Source organism: Athene cunicularia, assembly GCF_003259725.1.
Source record: "Athene cunicularia isolate RWA chromosome 1 unlocalized genomic scaffold, athCun1 chr1_part2, whole genome shotgun sequence".
NCBI classification, from domain to species: domain Eukaryota; kingdom Metazoa; phylum Chordata; class Aves; order Strigiformes; family Strigidae; genus Athene; species Athene cunicularia.
This window is the reverse complement of record NW_020799092.1, coordinates 43,480,359-43,502,921: the sequence shown is the minus strand read 5'-3', so window position 1 is coordinate 43,502,921 and position 22,563 is coordinate 43,480,359. Positions and strand designations below refer to the sequence as shown.

The 22,563-nt window shown below is 42.6% G+C and overlaps 1 protein-coding gene across 5 annotated transcripts in view; it reads right to left on the bottom strand.

Annotated features, from left to right (window-relative positions):
• PTPRR (protein tyrosine phosphatase, receptor type R) overlaps window positions 1-22,563 on the bottom strand; it is a 159,516-nt gene that overhangs the window by 74,326 nt on the left and 62,627 nt on the right. For all 5 annotated transcript variants that reach the window (XM_026867828.1, XM_026867832.1, XM_026867829.1 and 2 more), the window contains one exon: window positions 2,075-2,188. In XM_026867828.1, the coding sequence (XP_026723629.1) occupies window positions 2,075-2,188 (114 nt within the window). The remainder of the gene's footprint in view (window positions 1-2,074; window positions 2,189-22,563) is intronic.

Genomic DNA, 22,563 nt, shown 5'->3' with positions numbered 1-22,563 from the left:
TGAAAACAGACCTGCAGGTCTGGAGTGTCAGTTCAAGGCAGAAACTTTTGTCATGCTGAAGAAGCTGATTTGAGGCTGTTGTCCTATTCAGTCTCTGACGTGGATAGGTGGCTGGTTCTGGGTGTAGATGCCAGGCACAAGGCAAGGCTTTGTGGGGATGCAGCATTCCCAGTGTTTCATGCCTCCTCTACTTAGGAGTCCCTCTGCCCATTAAAAGGCCTTTATGTGAGGTGGATTTACTGGAAAGGTTAAGGAGACACTGGAAATGCCCAGTTAATATTTCCTGGCATGCTATGTGATGTAAGAGGCTAGCAAGTCCTCTGCTCTCTCTGTACCCAGCCACACCCTGGCTACTAGCCTCCTGCCTGATCATCTCTGAGAGCTGCTCAATTGGGAGGGAGTCACCTTCCCTCACCTCAGTCATCTAAACTACCTCCAAAGTCAGCAGGGAGGAGAGACTGGCATCTCTAGAGAATGATTTAATCCATCCTAAAATAATCAGGATCTCAATGACTTTCCTCCTCCAGTTACCCTTCTCTATATTGCTTTTACAGGGAGCCTAGATGAGTAGCTTAGACTAGGCTGAAGTGAGGTGAGATGAATTTTGATGTGCCCTGCTTGCTTGCCAGCGCTCTGCACAAGAGGCACTGTCTCTCGTTAGAAGGATGTAAAGTGGAAATAATGTCGCCTAAGATAGATTTTCCTCCCTTGTGAATTTTGATTCTGAGTGATTTTTAGAGCAAATAGGACAAAAGTTTTCTTTCTTCTATCACTAAAACATTAACTCACAGCAGACTTTTACAGATGTTGAGAATACTAATTAATCAATAGTACTCACTGTATTCTGAGCTATATGCAGGTGCAGAATGATTTTACCTCTTCCCTTAGTTTACAAATGAGAAAGGGAAATGCTTCGGAACCAACAGGAAAATAAATAGCATATTTCTTCTGCTTAGTTACCTAATTTCCACAGAGCATAGTAAGAAAGATAATAAATGACTTAGTATGTTGAAATACACATCCCAGACTCTGGAACATTTCTCATTTAATTGTGCTTTTCTCTGAGTATGTCTTTCAGCCTTTCATTTTGTTTAATGCAGGGGACAAAGGAGATTTAGCATCACTTGTCACGAATGAATGACATCCCTGGTGAACATGAAAAGGGCTGCATTGCATTCCTATTGATCTTTTCCACTGTACTTCTCATGTGATCCTTTCTCACAGAGACATTATTTGAAGGAATTTTATAATCCTTTTTGATGTATACAATCCTGTCAAGCTATCAAGGCAGGAAATACTTTAATGCTGAACCTGTCAGTTTTCTTCCCTAATATTCAACCTGCATGTAGAATAAAATAACTCTTCTTCCCTCTGCAATGTGAGTTGAATGCTAGCAATAAACTCATGATGCTGGGTTTTTGCTTCATGGCAAAACTGCCATAAAAAGACAACAGTGTTAAGAATGTATGCTTTTAACCACACACAGAAAACCATGCAATAACTGCTTTAAAAAAGTCTTTGTTGCCAGAAGCAAATTTGTCATCATCTTTTGCAAATCTAGTACCGTAGTCTACAAGATCATTTCTGAGCATATATTATTATAGCTGAATAGAAAAATATGAATATTAATATTGTGAGAAGTCATTTAATTTACTAATGGAAAGTCTAAGGATAAATTGTGAAGATGCCTTTGAAAGGCAGAATCACATGTATTTTTTGAGTAATATTCAACTTTTGAGTAACAAAACATGAGTAAGTGTTTCTTAATGAATGTGATGTAGAACTGCACTGGAATGAAAACTAAGGGATAAGCAATCTGCTTATGAATAGGATTCAAAAGAGATTTATCTGACAATTTTTCTCTGGACTGTAACAGAATATTTTCCTTTCAAAATAAAATTTTAATAATTTTGTAATGGAGATCTATTTTCCTGTAGTGCAGTTAAAATAATATTGGAAAAAAATATTTTTCTGTTCTATTTTATTGCACTTTTCCATAGCGACAGGAAAATAAATTTAGGAGAATTCAAAATAACCAGGTACATTTTATTATATACAGCCCTTTGGTACTTACAATGAGTCTGTTGATATGAACTTGCTGAGGTAACAGTCCCAGTGCTGCTGCCACTCCTTGGCGAAATATCCGAAGCAATGTGATATTCAGCTTGTTTACATCCATTTGCAGTGTCTGAAAAACAAAACCAGTTCAAATTAACTCTTTGCTCAACACATTCAGTTCTCAAGATGACTGATCTCCGGGACTCTTCATAAATTGTTTTTTTCCCAGAGCGATAATCTGTGCAATCTTCTTGCATCACAATAAAGAATAAGTCCAAAGAAAAAAATTAAGCATCTTAAGTGCTGCTCATTACGGCAACTACATTCAAAATAGCTTCCAGAGGTTTTTGGCTAAACTCCTTGGACAAGTCACAGTGTTCAAGATAACACAATTACTACATTAGAAATGAAAGTCAAGCATTAAACATCAATTCACCTTTAAAGAATGAGATGTTGGATTTACACAGTGAAGATTTGCTTTGAATATTATCTATAGCATTTCTCCTTGAAGGTGAAGAATGAGTCAGATAGTGGAATTATACAATTTTAATTCAGATTAGTGGCTTCTGAGATCAAAACCGAAACATTCTGGATTGTTGAATTTCCTAAAATTTTCTCACGTGAGTCAGAGAACACTATAATTCTCATCAGAGACCAACTATATCAATGAAGTATTTTCTTCCTGTGTGTTAGAATCATAGTGAAATTTAAATGTTTCCTCAGGTTCAAATCCTGCCTGTGAAGTCAGTGGAATTTTAGCCAGGAAATAATTTAGGTTCAAATTTTCTGTTTCCAAGAAGACCTAGATACGGGGTCTTCACGTGACAACTGGTGGCCAGTACTTCCATGTGGTACTTTAGGGTCCCTTCCTTTGCAGACAACAGTAGTGGAGAAGAGAGGAAAGAGAAGTATGTCAGATGGTCCCAGAAGGCTTCCAATGTTCCTGGCAACTTCTGACTTAGGAAGTTAGTACTGACTGAGCCAGCTGACTTGAGCTGAAAAAGATTTTTTATTTTAAACTTCCTATTTAGAGCCACAGGCCATCTTGCTGCTCTGAGGATCCAAGAAAGTATTCTTCCTTCCTTATGCAGAACTGCATAAAGAGAATTAAGTATCTATGGGTCAGATGTCACACTGGGAATATGGTTATGGTCTAGAAAGAAAAGCAACTTTTTTTCTCCAAGAAAAACAGCATCAGACATTTTGACCATTGTTATTTATTTTTAAGTTATGATGTAAAACCGTAAAGTATTTGCTGCTTTTTTTTTTTTCCCCACTGCCAATTTGATTTTTCCATCAGCACTGAGTGTTTTTCATTTTTTTCCCCCTTTTCTCATTTTTTTTACACTAACAGGATTGTCAGTTCTTGATGCATCAGCTGAGGTATGCTCTTACCACACAGTTGAGCTTTAATTCAGCTGGAAGTATTATAGGATTCTTCAATTTAAATTAGACTTTCTACCCTGGCATTTTCAAAACGCAAAATCTTTTTCTATTTGCTTCTTCTTAAATTAGACAGACATCCTGAATGGTTACAAAACTGCTCCAGCTTTGTCAGTGAAACAGATAAATGTCTTGAGAGGCGCACATGGAGATCTGAGCACCATTTCTTCTGTTCCACAGATGGGCTCACTCCGGCCATGGCACAACTGAGCAATGCAGCAGATGAGAACTGGTTTGGAGCTGTGAAGCCATGGCTAGAGTTGACAGCCTGGTCTGAGGACCCTGAGTAAATGGGAAGGGAGTTGTTGCTGAAATAGGAACGCTATCACATGAGGGTCCCTAGAGAACCATCAGGATGGCGTAAAGAGTGCAAAACTGCTTACCTGAGTCAGTGACTCTGAGTTATGGGGATAATGCTAACTGTTGTTACTAAGCAAAATTAGCAGGCATAAAATCAAAATACATTCACTTAAACATATGTGAGCCAGGGATCAGATCACATTAATAGCGATGTTGTTAAATAATGTGGTAAGAGCTTACTGATAAAGACACACAAATGAAACAGCCAGAAAAATATCTAGCTTTGGATGAAATAGATTTTAAAGAGCCTATAAGGAGGTAATAAATTCTTATAGATATAGTATGCTGGGATTGTGGTTCATCATAACCAGGGACAACAGAATGTGGTGAAACTCCATTAACTTCAGGAGAGTCACATTTCCTCCTACCAGGTCTGAATTTGGTCCAGCATATCCTGTAACAAATAAAAGGCTGCACAGTGTGTGTGTGTGTCTCTACAGCTATATTGTCCTTGGTGGTTCTGGGGGAAGTCTGAAGACCACAGCACTCTCTCTGTCAGTCTGGCATCAGCCTGCTTAAAAAGTTCACTTGGCCTTGCAGCTGGAGATTTCAGGACCTTTTCAAGAAACGTCTTAAGTGTGTGGGAAGAAATTTCTCCTCGAGCCTCATCTCAGGGTGCTTCCTGTGCATGTGCCCTCCTGAAGGTGACTGAAATTTAAGTCTGACCTGAGGGTCTGGTACAAAATTGCCTTTCTGCAAATTCTTAACTATGACAATTTTTGTTAAAGGGTTAGTCAAGAAAGAAAGAACAAAATAAAAAGAAGGAAGATATAGAAAAGAAACAAAAAATAAAGTCTTAATTATTCCTATCAGTAGAAAATTTCTAAACCAACATTTTAATGTTTTAATATTGTGCCATTCTGATGGCATGCCTAGATACTGTGTTCACTATGTGTCCATAAAGGTAAGAGATTAGGACAGAAAACTGATAATGGATGAACTACAAATGCCAACAATACCTGTACATTAGACAAACAATATAAACTGTCATTAAGACAATCACTCCTAGAATGGAAACCTATCCAGCCATTTACAGGATATAATTACACAGATGAAATAATTATGTATTCTAACACCAACTGCAATAAAACATGAGATTAACCCCTGTAAAGTAAACCCACAGAAATAAAGAACAGTGTTAGCACAGATATACGAGTAATGTCTTACTGTGTTCCTCTAGTTGCTCCTTTTGCTTTGGAAAAGTAAGGGCTGAAGCATCCCAGTTAGCCAGTACTAATCATTTACCCTTTGCTTATCTGCAGTGTTTATCGAAGATTGCAACCTACTCCCCAAGGAGTTCACAATTTTGAATCCTGTACCGCTGTTGGCAATAGCAACTTGTTGAGCCTAGAGGCGAACACCCTGGAGGACTCATTTCCCTGAGCAATTATCGACCTCAATATTGCAGTTTCTAGGTTTATCTGATCCAAGCAAAACAGGTAGTTTGAAGGGAAGGAGTCTTCTGCTTGTAGTGGGAAACTTGGGAAGAGAGAGCTCCAGAAAAGCAAACAGCACAGAAAAACACCAAAGACCATTTGCAACTGAGAACCTACAGGGGCTTTTTGATAAAGATTTTCATGTTAAAGAAAAAAAAAACCTCACATAAAAGGGATGAATGTGTAACATTTTCTGAAATAATATTGTTATGACATTACAATAAATTATAATTTGCCAAGTCAAGTTCTGCTTCTCAAGAAAAATTCTGAGGTGCATCCTTTTCGTATCTTTTCCTTACCACCAGTGATACCCTTTTTGCAGTAAGCCTCAAATGTACCATTCCTTTTCCATACATTGGTTAGTTCCCTCTAAATGCCTCCTGACCCCATCACAACAGGTGTTTTCTCAAACCTCCAGCTAACCCGAATATACAAGAAGAAAAATAATCAGGAATGAAGAAGCCTAAAGTATAAGACTTGGAAATATTTTTATGAATAAGGATTAAATCAGCAAATCATACATACTAGGAATTTTACATACCTAAGGGCCAGTGGGTAGTAAGTTCTATTTTGTACTAAAACCAAAGAAAGGCAACTCTAAAACCAAAAATAATCACTTGTATTTATTTAGGCCAAACAAAAGAGAAATCTTCCTGCCTGTGCTCCACTTATTTATTTATGTTTTAAGCAAGTCAACAAAAATGCTATAAAATATTTTTTGCACTGAAGCAAATACTGGACTGTAGCTGGGCTGTGGGTCCCTCCATCTGAGCGCTCTGCTGCTTGCACAGTGAGTGACAGTGTCTACAGACAATTAGTGTCACCGTGATTCATCTTGTCACCCTCCTCAGGCAGCCTCAGCTGTACAACCAAAAAAGGATATATTTATCAGGAGTGAAGGTGAAAGTGTTGCAGCTGTCTTTGTACAGTTTGACTACAGGGCTACAAAAGACTACCTGTATTTTGTCTTTTCTTTCCTTAAATATATTAGATACATTAGATTTGCCTTCCTGTTGCTGTTCAATGATTTCAGACAACTGCACTGGGCATCAGGTTAGCCCCTTTGGCTGGCTCAGGTGCCTAATACACACCCACAGAAGATTTTGGCTTTTATAATATTATGTTATGTGTCACAGCAAGTTTAGTGTCTCATGTAGTCCATGGATTACATGAGAGCCAGCGTATCCTCAGCCAGCGTTATGCAACTAGAATAAAGCATTTTGCCAACAAGTGCCACTCTGAAAGTACTTCGTCCTAAACTGAACTGGTGTCTGAAGTGGAGTTCCCTCCTCTCCTGTTTACCTCTTCCTCTACAAAGTTATTTTCTCCAAGAGGAGAAACCTGCCCTTTCATGAAGTCCACATTAAACTTTGAATTATGTCTGTAAACTAAGATAAAATTCTCCCGAGTATAAAATCAATTATTCTTGGGGATTAATTAAAGAAGGTTCATGTTTCCATGTATTAGCTGTCGCCTGCAGTGACCTATTCAAACTTTCACAGAATCATCAAGGTTGGAAAAGACTTTGTAGATAATCCATTCCAACCATTAACCTCACACTGACAGTTCCCAACTACACCGTATCCCTCAGCGCTATGTCAACCCAACTATTAAACACCTCCAGGGATGGGGACTCCACCACCTCCCTGGGCAGCCCATTCCAACAACTAACCCCTTCTGGAAAGAAATGCTTCCTAATACCCAGTCTAAGCCTTCCCTGGTGTAATTTGAAGCCATTCCTTCTTGTTCTATCACTTACTACTTGGTTAAAGAGGCTCATCCCCAGCTCTCTGCAACCTCCTTTCAGGGAGCTGTAGAGGGCAATGGGGTCTCCCCACAGCCTCCTCTTCTCCAGACTAAACACCCCCAGTTCCCTCAGCCGCTCCCCGTACGACCTGTGCTCCAGACCCTGCACCAGCTCCGTTGCCCTTCTCTGGACACGCTCGAGTCATTCAATGTCCTTTTTGTAGTGAGGGGCCCAAAACTGAACACAGGAATCGAGGGGCGGCCTCACCAGTGCCGAGGACAGGGGTCAGATCCCTTCCCTGTCCCTGCTGGCCACGCTATTGCTGACACAAGCCAGGATGCCATTGGCCTTCTTGGCCCCCTGGGCACACTGCTGGCTCCTGTTCAGCCGGCTGTCAATCACACCCCCAGGTCCCTCTCTGACTGGCAGCTCTCCAGCCACTCCTCCCCAAGCCTGTAGCGCTGCTGGGGGTTGTTGTGGCCCAAGGGCAGCCCCCGGCATTTGGCCTTATGGAAACTCCTCCAGTTGGGCTCAGCCCATGGCTCCAGCCTGTCCAGGTCTCTCTGCAGAGCCTCCCTGCCCTCGAGCAGATCAACACTCCCACCCAACTGGGTGTCCTCTGCAAACTGACTGAGGGTGCACTCGATCCCCTTGTCCAGTTCATCAATAAAGATGTTAAACAGGAGTGGCCCCAACACCGAGCCCTGGGGGACACCACTCGTGACCGGCCGCCAACCGGATTTAACTCCATTCATCACAACTCTTTGGGCCCGGCTACCCAGCCAGATTTTTACCCAGTAAAGCGTGTGCCCATCCAAGCCTCGAGCAGCCAGTTTTGCCAGGACAATGCTGTGGGCCTTACTAAAGTCAAGGTAAATCCACAGCCTTTCCCTCATCCAATAAGCAGGTTGCCCTGTTGTAGAAGGAGATCAGGTTTGTCAGGCAGGACCTGCCTTTCATAACCCCATGCTGACTGGGCCTGAGCATCTGGTTGTCCCACATGTGTTGTGTGATGGCACTCAGGATGAGCTGCTCCATCAGCTTCCTGGGCACCAAAGTCAAGATGACAGGCCTGTAATTTCCCAGATCTTCCTTCCGACCCTTCTTATATATGGGCGTCACACTGGCCAATTTCCAATCTGTCAGGACCTCCCCGGTCAGCCAGGACTGCTGGTAAATGATGGAAAGCGGCTTGGCGAGCACCCCAGCCAGCTCCTTCAGCACCCTCGGGTGTATCCCATCCGGTCCCATGGACTTGTGTGTGTCTGTGTGATGCAGCAGGTCACTGACTGTCTCCTCCTGGATTGTGGGGGGGTCGTTCTACCAGTTGTTGGAGAACGGCTTGCAGAGAGCAAGGCCATAGCTCCCTGCAGGAGCTGGTCACAGCCACCTGAGGTAAACAGAGGAAAAAACCCAGGGTACAGTTATGCTAACAAAGGACTGTTAAGAGAGAAACTGAGATACATTATGACCTTGGGGGTGATAGAAAAACAGCCCTGGGAGAAAAACAGGTTCAGAAGAGGGAAGGTGTTTATGCATACCTGAAATACCACAAGGGGCTGGGATATTATAATGTAGCCTTTTACATGTATCCAATAGATTTGTGAGTAGTATGCATGATTATTGTAGAGTGCTTATATAAGGTGTGATTTCTTTCACTGAAGTTGAAGCTTGCTCTATAATTCACATTGAATCGGCTGCTTGCTTCCTCCGCCTGCCGCACCCAGTCTCTGTCTCCTGGCTGAGGAGGCTGGATTCCCTCAGTACAACTAGTCTTGTTATTAAAGACTGAGGCAAAGAAGGCATTAAGCACCTCAGCCTTTTCCTCATCACTTGTTATGTTTCCTCCTGCATCTAGCAGGGGATGGAGGCTTTCCCTGGTCTTTCTTTTGATCTTGGCATACTTACAGAAACATTTATTGTTATCCTTGATTGCTGAAGTGAGATTCATTTCTAGCCGGGCTTTAGACCCCCTGATTCCCACCCTGCATAGCTTCACAGCATCTTTGAAATCACTGTGAAATCACTAACCCCTCCTTCCAAAGACTGTAAACTCTCCTTTTCTCCCTGAGTTGCAGCCAAAGCTCCCTGTTCAGCCAGGATGGCCTTCTCTGCCGCTGGCTTCTCTTACAGCACCTGGGGAGCGCCTGCTCCTGTGCCATTAACACTTCCTCCTCAAAGAGTGCCCAGCCTTCCTGGACCCACATACCTTCCAGGACCATCTCCCAAGGGATTCTCTCAAGCAGGTGCCTAAACAAGACAAAAAGTCAGCTCTTTGCAAGTCCAGGATGTCAGTTCTGTTTAGCCCTCTCCTGGCCTCTCTAAGAATAGAAAACTATTTTTTCATGATCACTGTGCCCTAGTCGGCCTCCGACTGCCACATCATCCACCAGCCCTTCTCTGCTCACAAGTTGGAGATACAGCAGGCACCTTCTCTGGTCGGTTCACTCAACAGCTGCATCAGGAAGTTATCTCCCACACATTCCAGGAATCTCCAGGACTGGTCCCGCTCTGCTTTATTGTATAATTTCATATATAATACATTTCTGCTAAAACACAATGGGACTAGAAATATAAATCTTGTGACATTTAAATACTTCTAAGGTCAGGGAGCAATTACTGAAAAATTGTGAGGGAGAGTCTTGGCTATTCTACAAAAGTGTAGTGAAAATCACCTGCAATAGTAGAAAAATTACAGGCATATGTTTTCTCAAGTTGACAAGAACCAGTAAAAAGCATTGAGAAATGCTCTGGACCTGGAACACAGTTCTGTTTAATTCACCCATTTTCTGATGAAGAGAACACCAATGCTGCAGAATATGCAAATCAGCCAAACTGTTTCAAATTTCACATGTAGCCTGTGAAAATTTGTGTGCTTGTCCAAAGACTATTTGGGTGAGAAAAAGAACTCTACATTGGTTCTGTAGAAACACTAAGAAAAAATTATAGGAATGGGATACTTTGATTGCTTTAGTCCTGATTAGTCCAGGGAAGTTTGACATATTTGTATGCTACTTTTCAAGATATGAGTGAAGGATTACAATGTCACATTTTTGCTATAGAAAAAAACCCCTACATTTTTAATGTAAAATCTTTGTTTAAAGTAAGTATAATATTTCCTGGATTTATGCATTTCTCCTGCAACATTAAAGAATACTTTTGGCTCTTGATCAATTTGTCATGAAAGCATGTACATGTATTTATGCATGTTATGAGCTCTCTGAAAGAAATCAAAGACAGAAATAACACTAATGGGAAATTTAGGTTAATCTAACTAGTTAAGACAACTGTACTGTCTCTCCCCATACTGATTTTCAAGTGAATGTACATTAAAATATAAGAAAATCAAAATATATAAAAGGAAGCACTTTCACACACTGCAATTAATCCACAGATCTTTTTAACACAGGAAGCTGCTGAGGCCAAAAACTGTACAAGAGGCAGAAAAATGACTGATGGTGAAAGTCACTATATGTCCCTGAAAACTGTACAGAAGCAATACTATAAACCTTATCATACACTTGAAGCCAAACCTCTAACTATCAAAAATGAAAATGAATGCTGGTGCAATAAAAGGGTAAGTTTCTCAGTCTGCTTTTGAAAGGTTTGAGTGCTGGCCATCACCCTGAACTGGATACTAGGTTTCATACAAATCCTGTTTGCACATGTAGGTTCCAACTCAGAATGATCCCAGAAACTGCTGCATCATAAAGGATGAAGATGCTGTACCAGGTGTTGAGGTGAGGCCAGGGCACTCTGCTGGCATCCACAGTTCAGACTGGCAAAGCTACTCTGGAGGTGGGTGGGTGATATGACTGAACAGCTTTGTCTCAGCTATGTGACAGATTCACGCTTCTTTTTGCAGGGAAAAGAACTAATTTCTCAAATGAGATCAGCTGATTTGGGGCTGATTTGACCACTTCTGTAGGAAGCACCAACACAAGAGTGAGAAATGCTCCATCTGTGAAGTCTGTCTTTTGTCCAAGATTCCCTTGCTAAGCTTTTGCATGCACTTGGGCAGAGAATCAGTCAGCTATAGAAAGACTGTATGACCTTCATGGATGATTAAAGTGCATGAGAATGCATTCAGCCTATTAAGGATAAGGTTTGTTAATGCATATCTTCAAGAGGCACACTTTGATTTCTATCAGTTCTATGTTTTGCAGTAATCTCTGGGCTTGCAGTCTGTGAGAAAAGATAAGGGTCAGCTCTTTCAGTGTCATTTGACACCATTGTGTCACAAGGTAATGTGGATTTACTGATCACATTTAATGAGAAGACATAGAATAGTCTTCTATCTTTCTTCCAAAGGAAATCTCAGAAGGTTAGGTTATTTCATTCTCCTGGCTTCTGAGTTGTGTGGGTCATTCCTGTACCACAATGTGATGTAGTTAGTGGGCTGACAGTCTGAGAGTGTGGGTTAGAATGTCCTCTCAGTGCTCATTGTATTCATTTCCCTTTAACTCTTTCCTATGGTATCATTAATGAGTTAATAATGCATTATATATTTGGAAGTCAGAAAGTATGTACATCTTCCAAACACCTAATGCACTATAGATTGTATGAGACTACCAGCCCACAGCCCCACGTCTGTAGAGGAATAACCTTATCCAGAGCCCAGTAAAATTAATAGGACTATTTCTGAGTCAGAGGGTTGCTGAATCCCATATCCTAAATGCCCATGGCATGCTTGCCATTGCTGAGGGGGTGTAAAAGAGGAAAAGAAAAAGTTACCTATTGTCCATGGGACAAGTTTGTCACAGCCTTGCCATTGAATAATACCAGTCCCAGAAGGTCTCTGTACAGTCGAGCCCTTTGGAAGTGGGAAGAAGAGGGGCAGGAGGGTGCAGTAGTTCTGTTGGACTTCATGGATGTTATTCTACAGCTTCTTTGGGAGAGAGGGAACTTTCTGCTTCACCACCCTGTGGAACTCAAGTACCTCGTAATGGAAGGAGACAGTTTTTCTCCTGTGTGTTCAAGTATATTATTCCTTTTTTAAAAATCAGGCACAACAACACTACATCTATTTTAAAGAGTACGAAGATGGTAGCATTTGCAATTACTAGAAACTGATTACTAGTAGGGATGAGAGGCTGAAATTTTGCTGTGCCTCTGTGGCCTTAGCAAGTTTGCCTCAGTTCTATGTCTATAAAATTTGACAATTTCATAGGATTTTATATGTTTTAGTAATAAGATAGGTAGGATGGAACTTTTCAACTTCTTTCACAGATAATTTTAAAGTTGCTCCCAAAAGGTAATTCCTGTCTTTTTTTAATTTGGTGCTTCATTTCTTCAAAGACTGGGATTTACTTCATCACAAAGTATTTTAGTTTTCTTAAAGTAACAGCTGAAGTTCATTTCAAAGCTCTCATACTTTTCTAGGCTTTTTCCTTCCCCCATCCACTTCTCCCTGCCCTCCTCCCTTATGGTACACAGTTGAAAAGGATAAGATGATGGAAAAGCACAAGACAATACAGAGAGGTGGAAACACAACAAGAGCTGGAAGAGCTCAGCTGAACACTATTTCAACCTTTTTGTTCTTTGAGAGGCATGTATAACGAGCTCCATAAAATTGTCCTATCTGTCCTTATTCAATATTAGCAAAAAATTTATTCCTTCCATTACAAAAGAAATGCATGGTTCTATTATGTCCAGTACAACTTTTATGCACAGCATGATTGTACCATCCTATTTCATCATCCCAAAGCCAGCTATAATCTTCAGAGCAAACAGACCCTTTTGAGCCTGTTCAGCACAGCACTTCACAATACGTTTGGGTTATTTTTTTCTGTTCAGTTATTAAATCTCTAGGTAGAGCCAGTGTAAAGCTCCAGAAAACCAGTATTGTTTCTCCTTCTCCTTTTGTAAAAGCCTCATTTCAGCTAGTTTTATGTTTCAAACAATTCTTAGTTTCTGAAGTTTAAATTCCTGTTACGACTTTGTAAAATGATCCTCAATACACCAAAATGCTTTCCAGAAAAATGATAGACATAAAAAACCACCCCCAAATCATCCTTTTCTTTTTATCTTCAGAACCTGAAAGTTAGTTTGCAGCAGATATGTATGTATGTAACCTTACAAACTAATGAAGAACAGAATTAGAAACCTAAGACAATACAGCAACTTTCACATCTTTCAGCAACTGATGGGGCCAAAAGACTCCCACTGGCTTAATCTTCTTAGTAACCTTTCTCTTAGCTTTGAAAATCAAAATAAGATTTCAGTACTGCTGACATCCTAGCTTTATTATGCATTTATTTTCAGAGACAATTTTTATCGGTAATTTCAGATGAGCAAAATCTGCCTGAACACACACAATGGCGATGTTGTAGAAAGAGGCAAATGCCTTCCCTTTTTTCACATAATCATAGCTCTCTGCAGTTACTGTGCATATGAAGAAGAAAATTAGAAATACCTCTGAAAAAAAAAAAACAGTCTTAAAATACATTTGACTCAACTGAAATTGAGATATATATACAGGAAAGACCATTCTTGTGCGATTCCTGAATACAACTTGTGTCCCAGGACAGTCTGGATTATTTGTCCAACACAGCAAAGACTTTGAAAGTAAGAAGTGATACTTACACACCTCAGTTTTTGAGAGATAACGATACCATTTTCAGGAAACAAGTGTCCAACAACAAGACCTCTTTAGTGTAACACAATTCACTGGTATGTCTTGGGTCTTTATCTGCTTTCAGCCTTTTAGCACTGAAGTTTGTTTATAGCCATTATCATCACCATAATCACAAATTATTGGAATAAAACTTGTATCACTGACTATCTACTTTAGCACTCCAAATCCACATGAACCAAGTGCAGACAATACAAGGCACCTTTGTAATTTCTGTCTTACCTTTCTTTTACTATTATGAACTTGAAACAGTGTTAATTGAAATCAAGCAACACCCTTGGGGATCTGCATTTTTTCTTAGACAAAACTTGCATTACTGTGGGTTTTATCATGTCATGGATGCATGTGACTGGATATGTCCCTTTGTCTCAAACTATTAATGATTTTGTGTGAATCTTTTAAGCGCAGAAACAATGAAGCAGGCGAAAAAACAATCTCATGATTTTGGCAACTGTCTCAGGAGCTTTGACCTGCTGAAGCTGCTAATACAGAATGTATTTTAGAGGCTATGAAGAACAAATTACCCTTCTCCTGAGCAGCTGTGCAGATGAAGGATTTTCCTCTTCTGTCTAGTACTGAACAGAGAAGGCACAACTTAAGGGAAAACACTAACAACAAATCTTCAAGGATTTAAGGAGAGTTTCACCTCAATGATTCCTGTTAATGCTAATAAAGATATTATACTTTTGACCAGAAGCTCAAGATTTGGTTTTTTGGCTTTGGAAATTCAACACATACACGGCGTCCCAAATGTCCTAATATAGGACAAGTTTCCTGATCCAACCATTAGGTAAAAAGCTTTAGGAAATGTCTTTCAGGCTAATTTGTAGGACTTTTCTTTAGAGATGACTCCACTTGTGAGGTCAAACATGAAGGAGTTGTGCTGCCTGGTATTATGGGATATTACTGCTCTAAAATGGCTGGGAGACAGAGCTCAATTCATGGATCTTCAATTTCTGTCTTTTATGTTTAGGATCAGAAGAGCATTCCGTGTTCATTTTTTAAAACAGGCAACACAGCTGTCAAAGCCAAGCTCAGATGTTTAGAATGAGGAAAATGCATTTTATCCCCTTTTATATTCAGAATTGATCACTATTAAAAAAAGTATTAAAAACTGTTTGCATGCAATTAATTCTCACACATACACAAAAGCAAAATAATTCATAATCTTTTCAGTGAAAAATAACAATCACAAATCTGGTGGGTGAGGTTCCTTTTTTTTTTTTTCCTTATTTTTTAACAATGTTCTTTAATCATACAAGAAATAATCTTCTAGATTTCCCCAAGCGACCACAAACAGTGCCATTTATGTTTGAGAGGTACTGCTGCTCTGTATGAATACTGTGAGTACACTTTTATGCACATCTCCTGCCTCTTTCCTGCAGCCTGGAAACCCAGGAGATTCCTGGTGGTTTTGTAGCTGCTGCTTTGTCCAGGCAGGAAGAGATGCCTGGGAAGAAATACTTAACTTCTCAGAAACTGAGTGTATGGCGCCTATCCAGAGCAATATCTGTGTTATACCTGTCATATCAAAACACAAGTCCTGCAAATGATGGCAAGACAGGTCATAAAAAAACCCCCAGGATATCTACCTTACTCTCCAGAAAAGAGACACAGTGATAGCAGAGCAGCTATGCTTGTTAATAAAAGGCTATATGGCTTCTATCTCAGCTGGTATGCAGGTAAAACAGGAGGTGCGTCTACTTAAACAAGTTCAGAAGTGTAAAAACAAAACACTACAAAAGTGGAGAAATGCGATTTAAATCTCTATATTTACATGTTACACTTTTTTTTTTAACAGTATCATGCAAAGACATGTATTTCATTGGAGACTGTGGGTATTGTCTGTTTTTTGGGCGTTTTTTTTGTTTGTTTTGTTTTGGTTTTTTGTTTTTTGGGGTTTTTTTTTTACACAACCTCTAATGAGAACACTTGATTTTTAGCTTATTTTGAGAAAATACGTCAACGATCTATCATTTAAAAGGTCTTGTTCCTTTCAGATGTGATGAGACAAATCTGTTTTGCAAAGGGTCCTAACCAGCAAATGCTTCTGGGAAGAAAATTCACTGACATTACCCCACTGCACCCAGCTAAACACAGATGCACCAGGCCTGCACAACTACTGGTCAGTGCACAGGAGCAAGCTCAATAGATCCCCATCAGTGCTGGATTAAACACACACTATATTTTCTAAAATGCAGATGTGAATTTTCTGGAGAGCTTGAGAGCGCTTTACTTCCTGCAGTACCCTCACTCTCTACTTCCCTGCTATGTTTTCACTTCTCTTCATGCAGTGCTGGCAAATCACATATTTTGGACTGCTCTTATGCCCCATCTCTCGCCCCTCCACAGACAGAGAAGCCACAATGTTGTGCAGCAGTCTGAATGTATGTATTACATCTATCCACCCTCTCTCTTGCACAGCAGAGTCCCTGTCATACAACTCAACATGAGGTTGTAGTCCCACGACATGACCCAACAGTATGGCATGACACAGCACCAGAGGTATACAGTAAAAGTCTCAGCCCCATTTCTACCATAACATTGCTATCATTGCTTTGCACACAGCTTCAGCAAGTTCCCTTCACCAGATCAGTTGTGCAAGACCAGTACAATTGCTCTATATATGTGCTCACAGGATTTCTGGACATCCAGAAGCCATCATTAATACTTGACCAAAGCAGCAGGGTAGCACGTAACCTCAATGGAAAATGTGGTAAGGTACTGCTAATGTGGTAACTGATTGCCAGTGTCATTTGGGGCTGGCAGGGTTCATCCTCAGTCTGTCACCTAATCTCTCCTCTGCCTTTTTTCTGAGTTAGAAGTCAAACCAACAAACTTGCCTTACCAGCTTCATCATTAGATTTTGTCTACAGTAGTGGAGGAATGCTCATTTCAGTATCTAAAACAAAGCTGAACAAAAATAATGGATGATAAAATGGAACAACCCCATGCCAGGATGAACAAAGATGCAAAAGATTAACTAAATGGCTTTTACAGCTTCTCATTTCTATTACCTTTTTCCCATTAAATAAAAAATATCCAGAAAACCTTCCAGAAATTGTGTCATTCACAGAATCATAGATTAAGGGAACAGCTTGGGATGGAAGACACCTCAAAAATCATATAGTTCCAATCCTCCTGCCATAGGCAGGGACACCTTCCACTAGACCAGGTTGCATCCAACCTGGACCTAATTAAATGACTAGATGGAAATGAGGAAAATAAAATGTAAAAAAAATAATAAAAATTACCATTTTCTAAAAGAAATCTGAGTGTTTTAAGCAATGCAAAGAGCAAAAGAAGGGTAAACATTCTTACATATTCTCTGTCATTATAGCAAAAAGGTTTTCAAAATGTGGTTTTATTCAGTTGTGATTTTTCCACATATTGGTGTTGCAAAAACCAAGAGAAATAAAATCAGTGAAGATGAATGTCATAGCTGAGACCCCTTTTCCCTCAATTCTTCACCTACCTCCTGTCACAGGAATCTAAGAGGGAGAATACATTGTTCAATTCCATAAACATACACTTCATATTTGCCATGTTAGACAAAACCTATTCAGTAAAATTCATCTCCATCTATCTATACACAAGCTATTTTAATCCTCTTATCATCACAGCCTGTCATATTTAACAGACCTATGGCTGCCTCTCAATAACTTTCTGACATCTTTTCCTTTTCTGAAAGCTAATAAGCATCTGCTGCCCAGGTCACATTCATGTGTACAACTTCAGGTATTTAATTTTCATCTCCTTAACCAGGGACATTTATAAGCTATCTGAAAGGGAAGTGAATCCTATTCATTCACTGGCAGCTATTCCTGCAGGTACGCAAGCAGTCCTAGACCTCCTGAGGTGCGTTCCCCTAGGAGAACACCACAGGTGAGCAGCAGCTCTTCTTCTGTCCTACTGGACTGTACAAAAGGGATGCTTTCATGGTCATTCTAGATCTGTGCAAACAGGTACATAAGCTAATGTTATGCAAGTGAGGCAAAGACCAGGACCTACGTTCCACAAGAGCTCACTAGCCCCACAAAGACTCAAGTAGCTCCTGACGAATTACTTGGTATGCATTTCCTGAGAGGTATTTTAGACAGCTGCAACATTGATCTAACCAACAGCATGAGTTTGTTATCGACAGTATTATTATTATTTGTATTAACATCTTTTGGTCATCTATATGTGTACTGGTTTAGGCCCTGTTGGAACCAGAGACCATGTTGCTGTTGTCTCTCCCCCACGCTTGGACTGAGTAGGGCACAAACCTCGGGGTTGAAATAAGGAGAAATTTAATACAACAGTGTAATAAACAATCTGAACAACAATAGCAATAACAAAAACAATAAGCAGTAATAACAATAAACAAAAGATACACAGAGAAATATCGCAGTGGACACAACCAGCTTGCCGTGCATGCTTCCTGCGACCAAAACCACAAAGGAAAAAGGTTCCCGCGCTGCTGCGCCGGACCTGACATCAGCATGGTATGAATAACCGGGCTGGAGATCCCTTCTCTCTGCTGGGGAAACTTAACCCTATCCTAGCTGAACCAGGACATAACCCACCCCTTTATTCTATGCCATCTGGGTCATGTCCAGCTGCCATTTAGCAGTTAACAGTAACAAAGTAATAATTTACACAGGCACAGCATAATTCATGGTCTGTTCTCACCCAGAATCAAGTCCCCCTGTGGTACACATCGGACCTCTCCATTGTCCTGCATCACCCACCAGGTACACCCAGGTCCTTGAGCAAAAGCAATCTCATGTATGGGTTTGCCTTTACCTTTACCTGGCATAGGACTAAACCAGACCATTTTTCCCAATACATTCCTCATGCACAACACAGGGACTTTATCCCCATTTACAGCACGTGGAAGTTTTGTCTGAGCCGGGCCAGCTCAATTGGCAGATCCTCTTGTGTTGACTAACCAGGTGGCCCTTGCTAGATGCACATCCCAGTCTTCGAAGGTCCTACCTCCCAGTGCTTTCAATGTGGTTTTTAACAGTCCACTGTAGCACGTGATCTTCCCAAAGGCGTGGTAGGGGATATGGTAGACCCACTCGATGCCGTGTTCTTCTGCCCAGGCATTTACGAGGTTGTTTCGGAAGTGGGTCCCGTTGTCTGACTCAATTCTCTCTGTGGTGCCGTGTCACCACAGGACTTGGGTTTCAAGGCCCAGGATGGTGTTCTGGGCAGTGGTGTGGGGCGCTATGTAAGTTTCCAGCCATCCCATGGTTACTTCCACCATTGTGAGCACGTGGCACTTCCTGTGGCGGGTCTGTGGCAGTGTGATGCAGTCGATCTGCCAGGCCTCTCCATATCTATATTTCAGCCATCGCTCTCCATTTCGCTGGGGCTTCACCCGCTTGGCATGTTTGATTGCAGCACACGTCTCACATCCGTGGATGATCTCTGCAATGGTGTCAATGGTGAGGTCCACCCCTCGATCTCGAGCCCACCTGTATGTTGCATCTCTACCTTGGTGGCCCAAAGTCTCATGGGCCCACCGGGCTATGAACAGTTCACCTTTGCGCTGCCAGTCCAAGTCCACCTGAGCCACTCTGATCTTAGCAGCTTGATCCATCTGCTGGTTGTGTCGATGTTCATCAGTGGCCCAACTCTTGGGTACATGGGCATCCACATGGCGCACCTTCACAACGAGGTTTTCCACACAAGCTGCAATATCCTGCCATACTTCAGCCCAGACAGTTTTACTCTTACATTGCCAGTTGCTCTGTTTCCATTGCTGCAACCATTTCCACAGGGTATTTGCCACCGCCCACAAGTCAATGTAGAGGTAGAGCCTCGGCCACTTTTCCCGCTCAGCAATATCCAAAGCAAGCTGGACAGCTTTCACCTCTGCAAACTGGCTCGTTTCACCCTGTCCCTCAGCAGCTTCAGTGACTCGTCGTGTGGGACTCCACACATCAGCCTTCCATTGTCAATGTTTTCCCACAATGTGACAAGACCCATCAGTGAACAGGGCATATCACTTCTCCTCATCCAGCAGCTCGTTATATGGTGGCGCCTCCTTAGCACATGCCACCTCCTGCTCTGGTGACATCCCAGAGTCTTTGCTCTCTGGCCAACTCGTGATTACATCTAATATCCCTGGGCGGCTGGGGTTCCCTATTCGAGCCTGTTGTGTTATCAATGCAACCCATTTACTCCACGTGGCATCGGTTGCATGATGCATGGAGGAGGCCTTTCCTTTGAACATCCACCCCAGCACCGGCAGTCGGGGTGCCAGGAGGAGCTGTGTTTCAGTGCTGACCACTCCTGAGGCAGCCCGAACTCCTTCGTATGCTGCCAGTATCTCCTTCTCAGTTGGTGTGTAATTAGCTTCAGAACGTTTGTATCCCTGGCTCCAAAAGCCCAGAGGTCGGCCTTAGTTTTCCCCAGAGGCTCCAGGTAGGGCCATTCTCCCCAGCTGCAGTGTAGAGCATGTTCTTAACCTCCTGCCCTTCCCGGACTGGCCCGAGGGCTACTGCTTGGGCAATCTCTCGTTTAATCTGTTCAAAGGATTGTTGTTGCTCAGGGCTCCATTCAAAATCATTCTTCTTACGGGTTATGTGGTAGAGAGGGCTCACAATCGGGCTGTAGTTTGGGATGTGCATCCTCCAGAACCCCACAGCACCCAGGAAAGACTGAGTCTCCTTTTTAGAGGTTGGTGGGGCCATGGCTGTTATCCGGTTTATCACCTCCATTGGGATGTGGCGACGCCCATCTTGCCATTTTACTCCTAGGAATTGAATTTCCCTTGCAGGCCCCTTAACTTTCTTTTGCTTAATGGCAAAGCCGGCCTTCAGGAGGATTTCAATTACCTTCTTCCCTTTCTCAAAGACTTGCTCGGCTGTGTCCTCCCATACAATGATGTAATCAATATACTGCAGATGTTCTGGAGCCCCACCTTTCTCCAGTGCAGTATGGACCAGTCCATGGCAAATGGTGGAGCTGTGGTTCCACCCCTGGGGCAATCGATTCCAGGTGGACTGGATGCCTCTCCAAGTGAACACTAACTGCAGCCTGCACTCTGGTGCTATTGGAATGGAGAAGAACGCGTTAGCAATGTCAATCGTGGCGCACCACTTGGCTGCCTTCGACTCCAGTTCATACTGGGGCTCGAGCATGTCCGGCACTGCAGCACTCATTGCCGGCGTAACTTCATTCAGGCCATGGCAGTCCACAGTTTGCCTCCATTCACCACTAGGCTTTCTCACTGGCCATACAGGGCTGTTGAAGGGGGAGTGAGTTTTGCTGATCACCTTCTGGCTTTCTAGTTGACGGATCAGCTGATGGATGGGGACCAGGGAATCTCGGTTGGTGCGGTACTGCCACCGGTGCACTGTCCTGGTAGCAATCGGCACTTGCTGCTCCTCAGCCTTAAGCCGCCCCACCACTGAGGGATCCTCTGAGAGGACAACTGTTCAACCTCCTCCAGGGCAGCTACACCAAAAGCCCACCAGTACCCTTTTGGGTCTTGGAAGTACCCTCTCCTGAGAGAGTCTATGCCCAGGGTGCACAGGGCATCTGGGCCAGTCACAATGGGGTGCTTATGCCTGTCCTTCCCAGTCAGGCTCACTTCAGCTTCCAGTAGGGTCAGCTCCTGGGATTCCCCTGTCACTCCAGAGATGCAGATGGATTCAACCCCACTGTAGCTCGATGGCATCAGGGTGCACTGTGCGCCAGTGTCCACCAAAGCCTTATACTCTTGTGGGTCTGACGTGCCAGGCCATCGGATCCACACTGTCTAGTAAATCCGATTATCCCTTTCCTCCCCCTGGCTGGAGGCAGGGCCCCTCTAATCCTGCTCATCATCACTCACTTTAAGAATGATTCACTGGTCCCCTCAAGAGGGTCAGACATAATGTTCACCATTCTATTCTGTCTGGGGGATTTCTGACTGGACACTAGAGCTGCGCTTTTCTTGGAGGACTCCCCTTTTGTGATGGTTTTCCCTTTCAGCTGCTCTACTCATGCAGCTAGGGCAGGAGTGGGCTGTCCATCCCACCTCCTCATGTTTTCTCCATGGTCGTGGAGGAAAAACCACAGGATGCCCCGTGGTGTGTACCTTCTGCTGCCTTTCTCTTGGGTGGGGAAACGTTTACTTCTAATGGCTGAGACATCGGCCCATGCAGGTGGAATGTAGGACATGTCCTCTTCCATTTTCTGGACCCTCTGAGAGAGTTCCTCCACAGCTGAGACCCAGGAATGTTGAGATGAGGGGAGATTTCCCTCATATTGACAAAGCTTGCCAACTACTCCATCCACTGTTAGAGTGTGGGTGTCTGTCCACCAGGACACTATTGCCAATGCTTATGAGTGTGCTTCTGGTGCACTCTTCAGGAACTTTCGCCCCCGTCCCAACTGCTGTACCAGTAAGTTCACTCTCAGATCCTGCAGCCCCTTCTCCCCCTTGAGGGCAATGAGTAGTATTAAAAAGGACACGGTATGCATGGGCAAGTCCCCAACACATCGCAGAGAGTTGTCTCCCCTGGGTTTTGCCCGCTTGCTAACACACCCTTTCTAAGCACTCCACCAGTTTATTAGGGCTCTGCATTTGTTCGGGAATTCCAAAGCATTGGAGGGGACCACTGACCCAGGCATTTGCCCATCTTTTCCCACACCCCTTGCCACTCACTATTATCTGACCTCGGGGCAGGTTTCTGGGCACTGCTATTGTTAGAGAAGTGCCGCATGGCCAAAACCAAAATCAGGCAGACATTCAGAAAGCATTGTGCCACAATCACACTGGCCTGCAGGCTCCAAGGATAATTGAAACTCTCAAAACCCGAGAGGATCTCTTACCCGGCTCAGCCATAGAGGGGGTGAGACCCCAAACAAAAGCCCAGGCAGCAAACAGGTACCGGCCCACCCCC